Source organism: Cryptosporidium ubiquitum (assembly GCF_001865345.1).
Source record: "Cryptosporidium ubiquitum isolate 39726 chromosome Unknown contig_12, whole genome shotgun sequence".
NCBI lineage: Eukaryota > Apicomplexa > Conoidasida > Eucoccidiorida > Cryptosporidiidae > Cryptosporidium > Cryptosporidium ubiquitum.
In genome coordinates, this window is record NW_021639804.1 from 622,600 (window position 1) to 644,603 (window position 22,004).

At 24.8% G+C, this 22,004-nt stretch overlaps 2 protein-coding genes across 2 annotated transcripts; one reads left to right on the forward strand and one right to left on the reverse strand.

Moving 5' to 3' along the window:
* Positions 1 to 75: 75 nt before the first annotated feature.
* On the reverse strand, positions 76 to 19,605 carry cubi_02083 (MDN1 midasin; the record flags this gene model as incomplete). Its single annotated transcript, XM_029019095.1, has 2 exons — positions 76 to 6,317; positions 6,363 to 19,605. The coding sequence occupies 2 exons, from the start codon at positions 19,603 to 19,605 to the stop codon at positions 76 to 78; spliced, it is 19,485 nt and encodes a 6,494-aa protein (XP_028876569.1).
* Positions 19,606 to 20,716: 1,111 nt separating this feature from the next.
* On the forward strand, positions 20,717 to 21,982 carry cubi_02084 (uncharacterized protein; the record flags this gene model as incomplete). Its single annotated transcript, XM_029019096.1, has 1 exon — positions 20,717 to 21,982. One exon carries the CDS (start codon positions 20,717 to 20,719, stop codon positions 21,980 to 21,982), a length of 1,266 nt encoding a protein of 421 aa, XP_028876570.1.
* Between the last annotated feature and the right edge of the window lie 22 nt (positions 21,983 to 22,004).

A 22,004-nucleotide genomic window follows, 5' to 3' on the forward strand; every position in this document is an offset into this window, starting at 1 on the left:
CATATATACATAAATACCGTTTTTCACCCATGCATGCAAAATTGCATGCATATAATTTCCCAATCAATATAGAACCTAGTTACATATTAGCTCAAACCATTGTTTAATCAGTTCACAAAGTATATTTGGTAACTTCTTTGGATCTTGAATAACTGAATAATAAGGAAACGGAAAGTTCTCCAAATATGGTGTAATAATCATCTTTCCATTTTCGTCCTTATTCACTGATTTCATATTAAAAATAGAACTTGAACTATTTTTATTATTGTCTTTACCGTCATCATTTTTTGTGTAATTATCGATAATGATCAAAACTGGAATACAATTATTTTGAATTGCATAATTAATCCAAACATTAACTTTAGATTTATTAAATCTTCCATCCGTAATAATTATAATTAGTTGGTGGCATTGCTTACTATTACTACTTGTGTTACTAAACTCTTTTAGTAGATTTGTTGAATATTTAAGTATATTAGGAATACTATTTTGGTGTGAATCCAAAGTCTCTTCTGAAAAATTGAAATGATTTAACATATTTATTGCATCATTATTATTAATTTGGCCTGTCATTTCTATTAATTGTTTAATATTCTCTCCAGTAAATGAACAAACTCCAAAGTTACCTACTTCTACCTTTTGTAATGATTGTATTATAATAAATAATGATTGTAATGCCATATACTCATTATTTGATATACTCATACTTTGTGAGTTATCTATACACATTAATATATTAAATTCTCTTTTACTGGGTTTTGACCTTCTTAGCCAAATTTTATCTTTTCTATAGTCTGATGCAATGTAAGTTATTACTTTTTTCATAGATAACTTCTTTCCAGTTTTAAATCCTCCCTCCATTTTCCCTCTAATTGTTGGTTCTAATATTATTCTTAATTGGTTTGACAATAAATTTACAATAGGAGATATCTCACTCTGGATTCGGTTCCACATTTCCATACTTTGTGATGATAAATTAGTAACTTTCTTTGCTTTAGAAGAATTTTCCTCCTTCTCCTCCTCCTTCTCCTCCTTCTCCTCCTCCTCCTCCTCCTCCTCCTCCTCCTCCTTCTCATCCTCTTTATTATTCTTTTCTTCGTACATTAAATTATTTCCTTTCATTTCTATTTCTGTATTATTGTATTCTTTGCAATTAAATACACTAGATTTATCACTATTTTTGTTATAGAAACTATCTTCATTATTAGTATCCTGAATATCATTATCATCTATCTTAACATCATTTTTTTCTGATAAATCTCTAAACTCTTCTTCTTTTTTGATTTTATTTCTCATCATTATATTGTTATCACTATTATAATGTTCTGAACTATGATCTTTTTTATTACTATTTTCAATATTATCCTCAAACTTTTCAATATTTGCATTCTCCTGTTTTATTATCTCACTCTCTAAATTCTTCTGTTCTTGTCTTTCTTTATCCTCTCCAATATCCATTTTATTAGATCCATTATTTCCAAAAGATGGTAAATTCTGAATTATATTACTTTTACTATTATTGTCCTTATCTATCTTGAAATTTGAATTATTATCATTTGGATCAAATTCTCCAATATCATCCTCATTTTCTTCATCTTTAATAATTAAATCTTTTAAACTACTATACCAATCTTTGTTAATTTCACTATTTTCCTCTAATAATGGATTCATTAACTCCTCTTTTTTATCACTCTCATCCTTTCCATTATTTTCACCCTTTTTATTATTCTCATCCTCTTGTTTTGATCCAAATTCATTTTCAATATTATCTCCATTATCCTTTTCATTACAATTCTTGTCTCCATTATTTTCATCTATCTTAAGATCTTCTTTATCCTCATTTTTAATATTTTCCAAATTTTGTCTATCTTCCCTCTCTTCTTTATCCTCAGCTTTTAAATCCTCTTCAGAAGCTGTTAACCCTTTTTTACCTTTTTTCTTATTTAAATTGTTTTTTGAATCTAAATCATCTCCTCCCTTCTCATCCTGATCCTTATAGTCTTCTTCTTTCATATCTTCATCCATACCGTTCTGGCCTAAGCTTTGATATCTATCTACCTTCATTTCATTATCATCATCTTCTTCACTATTTTCATCTTCTCCTATTCTATCTCCATAATTATCAAAATCATTATCATCCTCCTCAAATTCTCCATTCTCTTGTTCAACTAAACCCTCTCCTTCTATATCAGATATTGATATATTATCATCCATATCAATATCAATATCATCATCTTTATTCTCTTTTTCATCTCCAAAGTTGTTCTCATTATTTTCGTTCTCCTCTTTATTCTCCTCTTCCTCGTTAGTATATGGATTAATATTTTTCGCATCATATTCAAATAATTCATCCAAGTCACTGTCCATACTATTAATATCCTCTTTCTCACTCTCTTCATCCATATTTTCCATACCATTCTTCTTCTCATTATTTTCATCTTTATTATTATCTCCTTCATTTTCTTCTTCACCTTTACCTAATTTTGCAACAATATCTTTTTCTTTATTCTTATTATTGCTTTCCTCTTCATTCAAATTTTTTGTTTCAATATTCTCCTTCTTTCTTTCATCTTCAACTTCATTTCTATTATTATCATCCTCTTCTTGGTTTTCTTCATCATCATTTTTAACATCTTCAATCTTTGAATTTTTTTTCTCGAGATCAACTTTATCAAATATTTTCTCAGGTTCCTCTTTTTCATTATTCTCATACTCATTATTATCTTTCTGATTTTGATCATTATTCTCGCCTTCTTCATCTTCTTCATCCAAATCTTCTAATTTTGAATTCAAATCCAATTCAGTATCGATTGCATCATTTTTCTTCCTTTCATTCTTATTCTTATTTTCCATATCATCTTTTATTTCATTCTCATCATCACCTTTTAATCCTTCCAAAAGTGAATCATCATTATTTAACTCATTTGAAATATCCTTACTTTGATAGTCATCATTATCCTTATTTCCAAAACCACATCCTGATTTCCAGTCTATGTTTGAATTGCTTTCACCTCCCTTATTATCTATTTCATCTTCTTTATCTTCTTTCTTTTCACATAAGTTAAAGAAATTGTTCTCCAAAAGTAAATATAAAGCTTGAATATACTCCAAAGTTACTCCAGATAAACTTTTCAAATTCTCAAATTTTGAATCATATTCTAATACAAATTTTGACTTCATTTTATCTAATCTTATATTTATATCATTATTCATTTTAAATATCTTAATCAAAATATTATCTTCTTTTTGAATTTCTTGTTTAATTATATTCATCAAATCATTTAAACATAATAAATCATTTAATTCTAATTCTTTTATTAAATTATTATCAACAATAAAGTCCAAATAATTAATATCTAATTTATTAATATAATTCTGAATAATATCCAATTCAAATATTCCAAGATTAATAAAATTCAAATTAATTATATTAATTAATTCTTCTATTTCTATTTTAATCCATTTATTAAATTCCTCAATTCCATTCATTAATTCCCAATTCATTATTATACATTTATCTTCTTTTTTAATATAATAATTGACTAATCCTGAAATATAAAACATATTTTTTAATCCAGAAATCATTCTTAATAAACCTTTGTTAATAATTTTATCCAATATAAATGATATAATTTGATGATTATATTTATCATGTTTCAACTTGTCTTTTAATAAAAATTGAATCTTTTTGTTACTCATAATACCAAAATTATTATTTAATGTTAAAGATGGAGAAGAAAGTAACATTATAATTCTTTCAAGATGATTTAAAATTTTTATTAAATAATTCAAATACTCTTTTAAGGTTATTTTATTATTTTGAATATATTTCTCACTCTCAATTTCATTAATAATACAAAATTTAAAATCCATTAATTCACTCAAATTATTTCCATAATTTAAATAATTATCCAATTTGTTAATACTTAATAGGTAATTATATATTAAAAACTTAAAATTGAACTCATTATTAAATTCTTGATAATAATTAATTAAATTATTTAATAATGTATTACCAATTGAAAGTAATTTATTATAATTAATTAAAGACTGGCTTATATATTGCATATTATATTTATTATTCTCATTAAATCTTAATTGATCCAATATTAAAAAACAAAGACTTATTATATCATTATTATCATCTGAATATTTATTTCCAATCTTAATATAATCTTGTTGATTATTTATATAATTATCCAAATTGATATAATAAAAATCATTAAAATTATTAATATTAATCAATTTTTCTAAATCATAAGTATCCATATCTATTAAAGTCTTATAATATCTTTGTTTCAACATCTTGTCATCATTATTATTATCTGATAATATTTTGATTATATAACTAATTCCTTCTTGACCTTTTAACTCACAATTTGTTATAAAATCACTTAATTTTGGTAATATATTAATCATTCCAGTCATTTTTGTATCAATATTATGATGATTATTAATTAATAAATTAACCTTAATCATATATTTTTCATCAAATTTTAAAAGACTTTTTTTTAATTGTTTTTGAATACTTAAAATATTCTTTTTAATTTTATTAAAATCTTTAACCTCCCACATTGATAATTTAATAATATCTCTAATTTCAATCTTAATATCTTGTAATAATTTTTGATTATCTTTCAAAATTTCTTTATAAATAATTCCACCATAATTTAATATAGATATTAAAATTTTACTGAGTTTTGTTAACTTTATAATTTGATTATTTTTCAAATTAAAATAATCAATAGAAGATATTTTTGGATAATCTAAAATATTAATAATCAAATCTGAAATATATCTCAAAAATAAAAATCGAATAGGATATTCTCCTCTTGTAGAATTCTTTAAATAATCAAAAATTTCATGATATATTAAATTATGATTAAATTCCTCATATTCAACCATTATTTTTGATATGATTATTAATATATTACCAAATGAAAATGATGCCATATAATTATATTTTTGGTATATCTTAAATACTAAATTAAACCATGAATTAATTTGTAATTTTCTTAGTTCATAAATTGAATATTTAATAAAATCAATATTTTCTCCTAAAATTGAATTGTTGATTTCAATATTTAAATTTAATCCTTCTTTAATATATTCTTGCCATTTAAGTAATCTCATTAATAAGATATCCAAATAACATATTAAAGTAATAATGTTAAGTTTTTGAATATTCATAAAAATCATTTTTTCAACAATATCTTTAATCATAACCAATATTGGTTGATCATGATATTCCAATAAAAGTTCTTGAGCTTGATTCAATATTTTTTTTAATCTTTCCATTAATTGAATCCTTTCAACCAAATCCACCATAATAGATAATTCAGTATTTTTCAATATACTTTTTACATTTGATGCTGTAATATTATTAAAAAATGCTTTTTCTTCACTATTAATCATCATATTAAATATTTCATTTTCAATATGAATTTTAATATGCTGATAGTAGTTTCCAGAGTCTAATCCAGAAGCTTGAGAAAAAATCTTATGATTATTTAAATGTAAGATAATAAATTTCCAAATTATATTATTACTTGCTTTTTCATTAGTGAATGAAATACAATTATCATCTTCATTTTGAGAGTTAATTTTTTTGATATCATTATAAGTCATATTATAATATATATACCTTTTCATTTGATCATTATAATCATTACTTATAATTCCATTGGTTTGTCTAACTTTTTCTTGTTTGAAACTTTGATTATATCCATATCTTAATATAATAATTTCTAAAATTTTCAAACATATATACTTAATATTGTTGTACTTGGTTCCAAATTCTGTTTCTGTTTCTGATCCAGATACTAATCCTGTAGTTGAAACTTTATTAGATTGGCTAATCAATTCATTCATTAAATCAAACTCATTTAATATATGATTTTTCTCAATAAACTTATCAATATTGTCATTTTTATAAATTAGATGATTTTCACTAATAAAATTATTCAAATTTTTCTCATCTTCACTTAAATCTTCTATATCTTCTTGATTATGATTTTTGCTCCCAGTTAACTTTTCATGAGTTTTTTGGACATTATACTCAAAGTCTTGATAATACTTATTATATAAAGACAAAAATTCAGTATTATATTCGTGAATATACTTACCAACTTCTAATAAAGATTTCCATAATTCTATCATTGTGATATCATCTTTTATTAATATTGGCAATAAACCCAAATCATTTTCATATTCATAAGTATCCAAAATTATATCTAAACTTTTATTATTTTGTTTTTCTGGATTTCTTAATAACTTAGTTATTGAGACATTATTATTTTTATTGAATAGAGTAAAACCTATAATACCATATAACAAAGAATTTAATAAAAATTTTATTGGACCAAATATATCATTATATAAGTATTTCAAATCTCCTTGAAATAATTCAAAGTTATTCTTACTTAATATATTCTGAACCATAATTACCAAATTTTCTAATCTACCAATATTATTTACTGATATTTTTTCTTCATTATTTTTATCCATAAATTCTTTAATCAAATCATTTTCTAGAATTTCTGTAATTATTTCCTTAATTTTAAGTAAAACAAATTCTTTTTTATCATCCAAATTCTCATTAAGCTTTCTAATTACTTGATGCTTTTCTATATAATTTATATTACCAGATTTTTCTTCTTTTAAATAATAAAAATGATGGAAATAACTTAAATATTGATTTTTAACCCTATAATCCATGTTTTGTTTATTTTTTAAAATTTGTTCTTTGTATTCATTATAAACATTGTTCTCATCTATATAAAATAGATTCCTACAATGATAATATATAGGAAGATTAATTACCACTAAACAAGTTTTTGTTAGTATTTCAAATTCTGAAATATTCTTATAATTATTATAACAACTTTGATTTTTTTTATTTTCAAATGTAATCAATATATAAATAAACCCAAAATATTTTTCAAGTATTTTTAATAAATTTTCTGAATGTAAATTTTCAATTCTAACAGAATTAATACTTTGAGTTATTATTTGGATATTTAAAATAATTTCTTCTTTATGAGAATCTTTATTTTCATAATTATTTATATTACCATTAATATTAGAAAAAATAATATCCACTAAATTATCCAAATTAATATTTTCAATTCTTGAATCTTTAATATTAATGAAATTTAAAAAATCAAAAATGATTTTAATCAAATAACCAGTAATTCTTTTAATATAATAATCTTTACTTTTTAAATAATAATGATTATTTTGATTTCCATAATATTCTTTTGAAATAATTTCTTGGTTATTTAAGTAATAAAATAATGAAAGATAATCACTTTTTAAATTAAGTATTTGTTCAAATTTGAAATTAAATAATTTGTGATAGATACAATTTAAAAATAAAAGTTTAATAATTCCAGTGTCAAATTTCATAACAAGTTTTAAAATATGTTCATAATTTTTTCCTAAATTAACTTGAGATTGTTCTTGAATATTTGTATTCTTTTCATTTGGTTTAATTAGCATTACAAAAGACTCTTTAATTATATCAACCAATAAATTCTCTTGTAAAATCTCATTTTCCAAATCAAATAAATCTTCAATTTCAAAATCATAAAAAATATCCAAATCTAATAAACTAGACATTATATGATTTTTTTTAATATTTTCCAAAATTTCAATATCTTTTTTATTTTGAATAGTGAAATTATTACCATTAAATTTTTTCCTCTTTAAATAATCCAAATAAAGAGTATAAGAATCATGAATTGAAAGCAATTTTATTACTTGTATCATTATATTAATTAAATAAGAGTTAAATTGAGAATTTGAATTTAGTATTAATTCTTTTAAATAATTTAAATATTCTATCAAATTCTCCCTTTCTATTTTTCCTTTTCTCAAACTTGATTCAAATTGAGATCTCACATATTGTTTCATCAAATAATATTCAAAAAATGTATTTGATAGTATCATAACCTCAGGTTGTTTATTTTGTTGATTTTTTAATTCTGATGAAATATTGCAAATTATTCCTTGATAAAGATTTTTTCTAAAATTTTCAATTTGATTAATTAATTGTCTCCATAATTCATTTTTATCACTTGAAATGTAAAAAAATGAATCTAAAAATTCTAGATTACATAACTGGGCTTGAGTAAAGTATTGAAGAATATTATTGACATCAATCTTTTTATTGATCATGAAATTGACTATATTAGAAGAATGATCTCTTAAAGATTTTTGTATGATAAAGTTTTCTTTATTAATAATTACCCCATCTCCCAAGAAAGATATCTCAGATCCATAAATTGTCTCCAAGTATGTTTTACCTTTCGGTATAATTTTGATAATATTGTTATGATCATCCTTAATAATGTTTTCATCCTTTAATTTTATTTTTATTAATTTTAAAATATTATTGAAAACTCCATTCTTGATTCTGGTATCAAAAATTCGAATTAGTTCATTAGATGTTAATCTTCCTTGAGTATTGTTATTTTCATTATTGCTATTACTATTAGTGTTATTATTATTACTAGTAATATTATTACTATTGTTAATATTATTATTATTATTATTAATATGATTGTTATTATTACCATCATCATCATTATTATCATTGTAATCTTCTTTTTCAAAATCCAATGTCAAAATATTATTTTCAAGTAACTCAAACAGTTGTAATAAATCCAAAACTTTATTCTTATTTATTTCTTGATTGCTTGTTAGAACTTTTATTAAATATTCCAAAATCCATTTTTTTGTTTTTCTAATATTATAATACTCAGAAATATTCAACAAACCAGTTAATGATTCTCTGTCTTGAAAGTTTAAAGCATAATAATTTTGAATATATCCTCCTGTTAATTCATTGACATTTTTTGTTTGAGAGTTTTGTATATTTTGACTATTTCTTTTATCATAAATATATTGTTTGATTAAATTCTTAAAGTCTTTTTGATCATTCATACCAGAATTCAAAATAATATTATTAATGGTAAATGAGAATTTATTAGTATACTTTAATACATTTTCTTCTAAATCTTTCTCTTGAATTCTCATTAATGGGCTAAAAACCAAACTTAAAATACTTGTTAATATTTGAAAATCACTTATAGGAATATATTTTCTTAATTCTTCTATTAGAATAATTTCATTGTGATTTAGTTTATCTGAGTAATCAAAATATTGATTTTTTTTAAGATCAATACCAAATAATCTTAAAACTACCATTAGAATTGATTTGATGTATAAAACTTTAACTTTAATATTATGGTAATTAATATAGTCATCCATTTTGGTGATTTCCTTTAATAAAACTTTCAAATATAATATATTTCCATATATATTTTCACTATTTAATATATCTCTGAAATGAATAACAAAAAAATAATGAATGTGTATTAAATCCATCCAATATTCAGATTTTTCTATATTTGGTTTTCTTAGAATAATTCCAACCAAATCCCTATAATTTTCATGAATATGATCATATCTTTTAATTACAATTTCTTTAAATACCGGATTTAATTGTGTTGGAATCATCTTTGAAATATTTAATTTGTAAAAATTATAAAAAATGGAATTATTTAAAGTTAAATTTTGCTTTTCTTGACCAAATATCGAATTTTCTATCATTTTTAAGATTAATAAGTAAAAATTGGCAAAGTGATCATTAAGGAGATTTTCATGTTCATCTTCAATAGTATCCAGAATTTGAATGAATCCTAATTGCTTAAATGACATTACCAGAGAATCTTCTATAACAGAAAATACATAACTTTTTGTCATTCTTTTCAATTTCCTTGGTCTATTTAGTACTGAAAATAGTAAATTTCTCATCCAATTAATGAAAAATCTGACACATCCCACAGTTTCCATAATTTGTATTTGTTCTTTAGTAAAGTTTTTTGTGATAATTTGAAATTCCTCTTTATTAAGAATACATAAACTATCAGAATGTGAATACAAGGATTTTTCATTATTTTTTAGCTTTTTATTTATTTTAATCACTTTTTCTAGAATGTAATTATTTATACCATAAATAATGATGGCAGCCAAATATATTGCGAAATTTGAACAAAAATCCAAATAACTGGTATTATTATTCATAAAGTGATTAACATTGTGAATTTTAACAAAATCTAGTACTTGACGATTATAACTTTTGTTTCTCTCAACTATAGTTACTATTAACTCTTCAATACATTTCTTACAGCCAAATAAACTGATAAGTAGTTTCTGTTTAATCACTTTTTGAATTCCATCATCTATCTCTATGACTTGACTTTGAGATTTAGACAATAAATCAATCTGTTTCTCCTCTAAAGGCTCAGTAAATTTGGTTCCAAATAAAACTTGTTTCAGAATTTCTTTCAAATGGATTTGATCTTGTTTTAAATCATTAAATTCCTTCTTAATAGACTCCACTTCCATAGAATCCATTTCCTCATATTCTTTCAAATTGCTTTCATGCTTTTTATAATGATGATGGTGTTCATCATCATCTACAAATATCTCAATACAACGATTGATTAAAGCATTACTTATGTATTTATTTTGAATATTATAGTCGTTTACAAAAAAAAGACGGAAATTCTCATGCCTTTTAACATATTGAGGTATTCCAGATTCTATGATAAATAAATCATTTTCTTTATCTTCTAATAAGGAGTTTAATCTATCCAACAGAGCTGATGAACAATTTTGAATATTAGTGATAATTAACCAATCTCCATTCTTTATTGAGTTAATCAAAGCTGAAAATGTGAAATTGAATTTTGGACCTTCATATATCTCAATTTTACTCTTATTTTTGGTTAACTCAAAAGCATTTAATTTGCTTTCAATCTCTTCCAAGATACCAATAGGAGTTATTTTTGTCTTAATATCTTTAAAAAAATTCAAATAATTTCTCAATTCCAAAACAAAGTTCTCGTTTCCTTTATTTAACATGTTATTCAACTTTGCCAAATTTAACCTGTTTAAAAGCTTTTTATTCATATTATTACTCTGATTATCTTCAATTAAATCTTTATTAATTAACCCTAATTCATAATTAGAAATATCGAAATCTATTACTCTTAAACTTGAAACCAAATCCAATATCTCATTTATAATATTCTCCTCATTATATTGCTGATAACCTCCAATTAAATCATTTGCATCTATAGAAGGTAATATATTCACTTTATTTACTCTTATATTCTGAAAGTAATTCTTGGAGATATTTTCTATAGATGAAATTACTTCTTCTATTTGAGCACCATTATTACAAGTTAGAATTATATTTTCTCCTAGTAATATGCAATCTATAATTGAAATTATCCTCTTTTTTGAATTGATTGGTAATATATTCAAATCTAAATCCTTGAAATGATCTGATAAACCATAACTATCCTTATAAATTAATTTAATACCATCATTAAGTATATAAGATTTCAAGTAATCTTGAAAAATAATCATCTTTTTAAAACTACCATCACCATTATTAATATAATCTAGAATACTTTGATCAATGATATTATTAGCTATACCTAAAATTTGAGACTTTTCTTTCTCATATTCTCCCATCTTTTCTTTTAATCTTCTATCAATTATGCTTTTAATATCATAATAATCTTCTCTTGTTCTTAATCTGGATAAATATACTGTCTCAAAAGAACAATATATTGAATTAAATACAAGTATATTTCTAATCTTGTTATTTTCATCTTTCAGATTCAGATTTCTTGCTAAATTCAATTTGACAAATCTTAATAACCTTATAATATCTCTCAAGTTCCATTCCCATATACTTCCGTCCTTTAAAGTTCTGATATTCGTATTAAATAGCTCAATTTCTTGTGTTATTTCAATACACAAATTAATTATGTCATCAGTTAAATTATTACTATCATTTAGAAAAAGAGATTTACAAATAACCAAATAATCTTCGTAATTCAACTTTCCAACATTAATTCTAACAAAACGATTTAAAAAACTTTGAGGTAATCCTTTTCTCCCACTACTTCCCATTTTAACAGGATTTTGAGTGGCAAATATTCTGAAATTCTCATGACAAAGAATTGTCTGACCAATTTCTGGTATATATATATTTCTTCTGTGATCCATAACACTATTTAAACCTTCTAATATTTGTTGTGTTGCCAAATTTAACTCATCTAAAATTACCCAGTCTCCATTTTTCATCGCATAAAGTAATATTCCATCTATCCAATTAATTAATCTCCCTTCTTGTTTTTGGTTTTTAGAATTATTACTTTGATCTTGATATTTGTTCTGATTTTGGTCTCTAGACTCATTATTTGGTACCTCACATCCAAATAAGTCCGAAAAGTCTGTTTGCTCACTCATATTAATTCTATGAAGTTTAACTCCAACTAACCTGGATAAGTTAAGTATAATTGCAGTTTTCCCAATTCCAGGAGCTCCTTCTAATAATATTGGTTTCATAATACTCATTGAACGAATAATACTTGAAAGATTTCTCAAAGTAGTCTTTGAATCAAAAGTGAACTTTTTCATAACTTTCTCAATATCCATATTGACATTGCAATTTATTTCTTCGTCTTCGTTTGAGTCTTTTTTTCTCTTAACTTTAAATGGACCAAGTTCTATGTAATCTTGAGTTATTACCAAATATTTGTTTTGATTCTCACTTGAAAACTCATTCTGGTCTTTCTTTGATTCTTTTTTAAAAACTCTTCCACCTCCAACTTTAATCCAATTATTTCCATGATCACTTAGAAATCTAAAAATCATAATATCTTTAATAATTTTGCTAATTTCAATATTATTTTCTTTAAAACTTGGAATTATCAGATACGTGTAAAAAATTTCAATCAATCTTTCCATGTAAATTAAATATAAGTTAAACCCTTCTTCTTCATTATCTTGTATATTCTGACAATCTATTCCATCTAAAATCAACATACTAGCTCCTTGAATAAAAAGCTCTCCCAAAACCAATGTGACTAAAATCATACTCTCTATTGAGTAGTTATTATCAATACCACAATTATCTTTCAAATTAATCAATTCTTTTATATTTCCATTTTTAATTATATAATCAATGACATTATCCTTATTGGAGTTATAAAAATTGGAAATTTCTTGGAAATTATTACATATAAATTGACACCATGATATGATATCTCTTATTGTGTACTCTTTAACATCTGAGCTATTTCCTGATTCACCTCCAAAACTTATAAAATGATTATTCTCTTCTTTGAATAGTTGAATACTACCATTTTCTATCATTAAATTAAAATAATTACTAACTTCTTGATCTAGGATTGAAGTTTTAATCTTAAGAATCTGATCATTCTTTATATCATTCTCATATAAAATTGAAAACATTATAATACATTTTGATAACATCTTTTTATTTGTTAAAGAAACTTCTCCTTCTGATAATTTATTTACATTTCTCAAAATCAAAAACTCAATATCATCCCTAAGCTGATACATTGATAATGATGGAACAAAAATTTCATTGAATCTGTTTCTAAGAGCTGGGGATAATTCTCTCTTACCATAATCTCCACTTGGATTCATTGTAGCAAATATCCGAAAATCTTTATGTGAATAAATTACATAATCATCATTCCCATTAAGAGTTTCTACTCCACCTTTTTCTGTTAAATAAATAACTCTAGATTTGTAAGATAACCCAAATTCAGATTTGATATAATGATCTTCCAATAAAGAGTTCAATCTTTCTATTACAGAGTCATCACAAAGATTAATCTCATCCAATAGTAAAAAACTTCCAGTTTTCATTGCTTTAATTATTGGTCCATCTTGCCACTCAAAAAGTGCCTGTTCCTTTTGTGATTCACCACTTTCGTACAATCTCAGCTCATTAAGCATATTATCAAGTAATAAAAGAATTTCAGGAAAATCACAATTTTGAACCTTTTCCAAAATAGATTCTATCATGATTGTGATAGAAGAAATTTCACAATGAATTTTTTGCTTTTTCTCACTATATTGAATCTTGTGTTCTGAATTACTTGTTCCTGATTCATCTAATAATCTATTTAAATTATCAATTTTACATAATATAACACTGATTGAATTACCAAATTCTTGTTGAATATAGTTAGTATTACTGATAATTCTATCATTTATTCGCAATAACTCAATTTTAAAATTATTCAATTCCTGGTTTAATCTCATGATTTTACTTCTAATGGGTCTAAGTGATCCCAACATATCAGATGCTTCTATTTGTTGATGGCAATTAACTATATAAAGTTGTTTTTTATATAGAGTAGATAATAACTGGAAAATGCTTGTTTTACCACAACCTGTTGATCCTACTAATATTACAGGCTCATTAAATACAATGCAATCATTGACCAAAGTAAGCATTCTTTTGAATGAATCTGTTAATACATAGTCTCCATTACTATTGATAATATTTTTTAAACTTAATAAATTCTTATCCGAATTACCAATATCATCAATAGATATAATACATTTCTTTGTAATATCATTATTCTTGCCATCCTTTGTAGTATCTTCCTTTCTCCTTTTCTTTTTCAACCTTTCATCATCTTTATCTTCAATTAAACTACTTATATGATAAGTACTATAATTAACAATTTCCTCAATACTTTTAATCTCAAATGGTTTGCATATATTATACAGAATCTCTGCCAATTGTAGTTTCTCCTCTTTATCTCTAATTCTCTCACCAATTACATAAAACCCTTGTATAACCAAGTTCTTTTTATCCAATATATTATTTTTACTATATACTAGCCTGTTTCCCCATCTCAATAAATCTCTCACAGTAACAAAACTAAAATCACCTGAAAACATTTGGGATTTGGATCTATGTGTTTTTAACTCCATAAATACTTTAACCATTAATTGAGAATATGAAACTGGAATATTTGACCTTTTAGAAATAATAATCTCCAGCTCCTTGCTTGGAATTTCATCAAAGTAAATTTCTACAAATCTGTTTCTGAAAGCCTGAGAAAGTACTTTTCTTCCACCATATATACTCCCAGCTGGGTTTTGTGTAGCAAATAACATAAAATCCTCATGAGCTTTAATTATTTCTCCTGTCTCTGGAATGTATATCTCCCTATTACTATCCAATAGTCTATTCAAAGACTCTAATACCTCACTAGGAGCAAGATTTAACTCATCCAATACTAACCAGTATCCATTTCTTATAGAATTAACCAAAGGACCTTCAACAAATTCCAACTCTCCTTGACTATTTGGTACAAACTTTCCAAAATATTCTTCTGTATCTGTATGTTCATGGTTATTGATCCTAACAAATTTATGATTAGTTAGTTCTGATACATATTTTATTAAAGAAGTCTTTCCTGTAGAAGTCTCTCCTTCTATTAATATAGGGTTTCTTGACCCAGATAAAATTCTTAATATCTTTCTGAGATTCTGTTCCACATATGGAGTTATTACAAAATCATTACTAATTACATTACTCAATTTGAAATTCTTATTATAAATACCCATTCTTACTATATAATCAGTTATTAATATATAATTAATAAAATTTACTTTGTTAGATAAAAGTAACTGGTTTTCATCAGAACCTAATCTTGGAGCTGAGAATGAAACAAAACCCATATCAACATTTTTTTTCCCTCCAGATTCTATAAATGAAGAAATCTTACCATTTGAAACTTCTTTTAAACTCATTTTTAAAATCCTCCTAGTCAGTTTATCCACCTTATTGTAAGAATCACTAACTAAAGGAGTAGCAAAGCTCATCATTACACCATTATGTATTATTTCAGAAATTTCTTGTTTTAATATAGCATTTTGTATTATAGAATTCCCATTTTTTACATGAATATTATCTTTCTCTTTGTTATCTTCTCCAATAAACTCTAAAAGCTTGAGTTTATTCTGATTTCTTCTCCAATTACCTTGTAACATTAATATTGTTCGAATATAGCTCAGGCAACTTGAAAAAGTCCTAAGTGAGAAATTTGGAATCCCATGTCCATTTCCTTCTAGTCCTATAGTAATTTCATGCTTATTTCCCATATTTTTAAGCTCCAAGTAAATGTCCACCAATGTAGAAATATTAATTTGATTTGTAAGTAAAACATCTTTAAGATAATTATAAACAACATCCTCCAAATCTTTTCTTTCAGTTAATTCATCCACAAAATATTCCGTAAAGAGAGCTCTAATTAGCTGGGGTAATTCCTTTTTACCACTAGTGGATTTTATTTGTATTAGTTGAAATTCATCTTTTTTACTAGTGGTTGTCTGTTCTTTTTGTTCGATTGGAACTGAAACAGGATTCATACAAGAGAATAGCCTAAATCTGGGATGTATTTTAATCATTTCATTTCCTTTTTCTGGTATGATTAGGTAATCTGAATCATTTGTTTTGTTATTTTGGGTTTTTGATCGATTTTTTTTCCCAAAATTGGTATTATTGCAAATTATTTCAATTTCAGGAGGGTGATTTCTACAGCTTCCTCTATTTAATATTGGAATTAGTCTCTGTAATATATCTATAGAAGCCAAATTAATCTCATCCAAAATTAGCCAGTGGCCTTCTTTAATTGCCTTTAATAAAATACCATCCAAAAACTCAAAGTAATGTTTTTGTCTCTCATTCTCACTATTCTTTATTCTACTATCTTTCAACTTTATTAGACACTTTTGTCTTAAATCTTTCCAGTAAATCTTTAAGGTCCATATGTCTTCTATATTAATTACTGTTCTCTTATTAACCTTCTTTTTATCATGATTAGTAATATCAGAATCAATTTTACTCTTATTGTCTTTACCATCCAAATCCTCCTCATCCTTTTCTTTGATTTTCTTACTGTTTTGATTTTTTAATATATTATCAAACTCACTTAATAACTTATCAATAATAATAATCAAGTTATTAATAAACTTCTCCCACTTTCTTTCTTTTAAAAGCGATAATAAATAATTAATAATTGTTTCATTCTTCTTTCTACTGATGTTACTTTTTTCCAATAATACCAAGTAATCATCATAAAGTAACTTTACTTCATTGTAAATATTAATTGGTCTAAAAGATCCAATTATATCACTACTCTCACTTTGTTCATTAAAGTTATATACTAATAATTCACAAAATTTATCCTCTCCTTCTTCTAAATGTTCGTTTATATAACTCTTATTAGTACCATATAACATGTAATGTAATTGCTGAATAATAGTAGTTTTACCAGTACCGGTATCACCAACTAATAAAATATTTTCATTATTGTAAATTGACATAATTATTTTAAACATTATTTTTGAATGAATGCTTGTAAAAGTATAATTTAGATATTTATAATCATCCTGTTGAGTTGTTTTTAGTACTAATCTGGAGGAAGAAGGATCCACAGAGTTTCTAAAACTTTCTCTAAGTAAGTTAATATTAATATCAATGTTTAATTCTTTGTTTAAAATGTTAATGGAAGAAATATTTCTTGATTGTTCTCCTTTATTAATAAAATGGATATCAAATTTTCCATTTTTGAGATAATATTCGGATTCTTTACTGTTAATTCCAAAAGATCTTGAAATTTCAGCCTGGCATTGATTACGGTACCCTTTAAGTGATATATGATCCACTAAAATACTACCAAAAAGCATTGAAATATTCATTCTGAGTTTTTCATTCAAAAATGTAAAGTTTTTATTATCTCCATTATTTTTACAATCTTTGTTTTCGAAAAAATATTGCTTAGAAATGCTTTCACAACCTTTAAAGAAATCATTACAAGATGGTTTTCTTGTATTCAAAGATTTTGCTATACTATTTTCAGAAAAGTTGCTTGGGTTGTTCATAAAACTTACCAAATTAGTAAAAGATTCTAATAATTCCTCCTTAATTGGAAATAAATTTTCATAATTTGTTTCAATTCCTCTTCTTAATTCTTTGTTTGTTGGTGTAGGGATACTACATATATTCCATTTGTCATTGTTTAATAGTCTCAAAACATCAGCATTTATGTATTCTATAGGATTAATTATTTCCAATTTTTCATTTTTGTCTTTATTGATGTAATTATTGTTATTCAAATGATTTTTTGAGTTTGAGAATACACAACTGGCAAATATACGGAAATTTGGATGTATTTTTATCTTACGGTTAAATTCACTTAACTCGAAATAATGGGTTTCTTGAATTCTTGTTTGAGTAATATTACACCCATTTACAAAAGGTTGACAGATTTTTTCTGATATTTCATTCAATTTAATAATTACATCCTTTGGTGCATCTTGGATATTTTCAATAAGCAACCAATCACCATTTATTAGACATAAAGACAAAATTCCATATTCCCATTTAAATTCTCCTGGTTTATCTCCAACTACCCAATTACCCAACAAAGATTTACTATCCACACTATTATCCAAGTACAGTCTAACAATCTTAAACTGATGTTTGTTCTCAAAATGACTTATTTTAATCTGATCAATCAGATTAAAATAAATTTGTAATCCATTATTAATACTCTCAAGAAATATTAATGAACTTCTTGTTAATATACTTGAAAGAGCCAATTCCTTTAAATTACTGATTACCTCTTCATCATAAATATCCAAAATAGTACTTTCTTTTCTATTTATGGTTTTATTTTCTATAATGGCTTGATTTTTAGTTTTATAGTCCATTTCATCGAAACTTGTTGTAATTATTTGATTTTGTGTTGCCTGATTGAATCGTATATCTTTTTTAAAACCACCATTTACTTCTATGTTAGATTTACTAAATACCAAACTAAAAGCAGTTAAATGAGGCTTATTAAAAATAAAATATTGCAGATACAAGTCCATTTGATCTTTATCAGCATATTCCTGGTTAATCTGGATTGAAATTAATAAATCTTGAACATCATTTTGCCGATAAAGCTTAATCTTACCTTCTTCTCCCAATTGAACTACATTTGAATAAAGTCTTAAAAACAAATACTTGATAGTTTTATTCAATTCCTTGTAATTTTGAAGATTGTGCATAAATCTCTCTATAATTTCATAAAGCTTGTGATTTACTTTCAAGTATTCTCTAACAGGAACAACTCTCTCCCATAGTAAGTTTATTGTCATTAAATCTCTCACTTTAGTTAAAATCTCTTCCTTATTTAGTTCTTCAATTTTTCCTAACCCTGACAATAATTCCGCTACACTTTCTAGTAATAACAATAATTCTCTTTTTCTATCTTCTTCTTTACACCAAAATAAAGAAAAGCTATCAACAAAATATGGTAAATCCAACAAAGAAACCATCAAATATAAATACCTACTTATATATGATGTTTCAAGAATACCATGTTCTTTATATTCTATCCCATCTTTAAAAACATCTTCAATTAAACCAAAAATTATAACAGGAAACCTCTCTAAAATAATATCTCCAATTTCTGAATATAACACCATCCTTCTTAAAAGCATTGAAATTCTTGAAATCAACTCCGTATTTTGTAACTGGCTACCATCCAAAGTAGAGAATATTTTATCTAACTTATTTATTGCATCTTTTAAATTTATTCCAAATTCATAATTTGTATCTTTAATGATTAACCTAATCTCTTGTTCTCTGGCTTTAACCTCCTCTAATATAATCCTTGATCTTTCTATCAACGACATTATTAAGCTTTTTCTTCTTCCTCTTCTTTTTTTTGCGATTTTCTCCACGTCTATACTACTTATTTTACTTAAAACTCTTTTGCATTTATCAAATATTTACATAAATTTTAAGGATTTTTAGCTTTAAATACCAAAAAAGTACTTAATATTGTAACCTTTTGTCGAATTCAACTTTTCTTTTCCTCTAATATTATCTCTTCTTAAGCCTAAATTTCCTTTTTCTTTTTATATTTGTCATTAAATGACATACAAATTTGCCCGCCATTTATTTATTATTGTATTCATAATTTTTTTGTGATTTTCTCAACCATTTTTTTTTATTTTAAATAAATAAAATGTGAAACCCCGCCCATTTATAACCATCATTAAGACGTGTTTATAAATTATTATTGGTTTTTAAATTCACAGGAAGCTACACCGTACTGATGTGATATCTCGTACCAATCTTTCGCCTTTTACTAAAGATTGCCGTGTCACATCAGCTTGGTAGTAACTACCAGGTCATAATATTTGGGGAGTTTCAACACTCCGAATACTATAAAACTAATGTATCATTTAATCTAGATTCTCGTAGTTTGTTTTCTTGTCTTTTCGTTTGCTTCCTGTGTATTTTTGTTCGCATGCAACTCTGCCCTTCTGCTCGCATGCAAGAAATACTGCAATACCGTTGTTGCGTGCGTCCACATGCAGGTGCGGAGAACAGAGTTACGTGTCAATGTCCTAAGAGCGGAGAGTAAACTCGGATGTAGAGGGAACGGCATATAAAAACCTAGGGGGGGAAATCAGGACAAAAGTGGACAGGTAAGTGATACATTGGTTTTATTGTAGCCCTTGAGGGCCCCAGAAATTGCCATTAATCTATTGGTGAATAGAATAATAGAAGTTTAAATTGGTGTAGTTTTCAACTAGCAGAAATCGCACATCCGCTGAGCGTCATTTGTAACGATATCTCCCCTTGCGTAAGGCTAATCCTCCTCTCCATAAAGCTTCTTCAACTTTATTTTTAATACCACCAAATGATGGGTCTCGAATGGCGGGCTTTATTTCAAGTTTATTTGTAATCATGTAAAAAAGTCAATTAAAAACATTTAAACATATTTAGAGTTTTCAAATGAGTGAAAATGAAAAAAAGGAAAGTAGCATAAATAAATATCAAAACAATTTCCCACTAATTTCTGATTCTTCTACGTTAAGTAACGAAATTGAAGCAATCAAATCTCTAATTAAGGTTAAAGGAAAGCTAAGCAAAGGAAAAAAATTACTGCTAGAAAACCAAAAACATCAACAAAAGAAAGAACAATATGAAAATGACAATAGCATACAAGATTTAAAGATTAAAAACCAACAAATTTCAAATGATTACACTCCAAATATTAATATTCAAGATATAGCAAAATCAAAAATACGTAATTACTTCACATGTATTATGTGTATAAAATTGAATTTTGATGACGTGTTTACAAAAAAAAATTCAGAAATAAAAATTGGGAAATTAAATTATAATGAGCTATTAATTATATTTGCACTAAATAAGTTAACCCAAGTATATAAAAATGTATATTACAAAATTGGTATTACTTCTGATCAACCTAAAATATATCCAACTTTTGATTTCCCAGAAACTAAGAAAATTCATGATGGACAAACTTTATGTAATAAAGAATATAATTCTATTATTACCAATATTTCTTCTAACTCTGAGTTTAATCTAATTTTAAATGAAAACTACATAGTCAATAAAAAAATTGGACTACATTTAAGTCTAACTAGAAATCATCATATAAGTAAAAAATTGTCCTTCTCATTTCTAAAAAACATTATAAAGAAATTTAATTACTGTCAAGTAAACTATGAAATTCCAGAAATTGTTTTAAAATCACAAAAAATTAAAATTCAAACAAAATTAAAATCCTTTTATATTTTTTTAGATTATGATTCTATTATTATCTTGAAAAATACGTCTTTATATTCCGAAAATACCACCATTAATGGTGGTATTTTTGTAGCACTTCAAGTTCATAATGCAAGCAAAATCACTTACTTGGATCCTATTATTGAAATGATTGATCAAGTTTGTGTTGATTTAGGCATACAGCCACTTTATTCTGAAAGAGTTTTCCATATCTCCCTATTTTATATCAAAAAATCAGATCTCTATTTGAGCAATACTAATTATCAAAATTCATATATCAGTTCTGGCAACATACTTGAAACTTATAGTTTTAAAGATTACCTTGCATCTAAACTCCCTTTATCATCCTCTACTAATTCGTCTTCTATTAAACTTTGCAGTTCTGGAAGTAATAATATGATCTGGATCAATCAAATTGTTTTCAGAATAGGTATATATGAGTATTACTTAATTTTAGAATCTTAATATACATAGAACTTCAAAACAT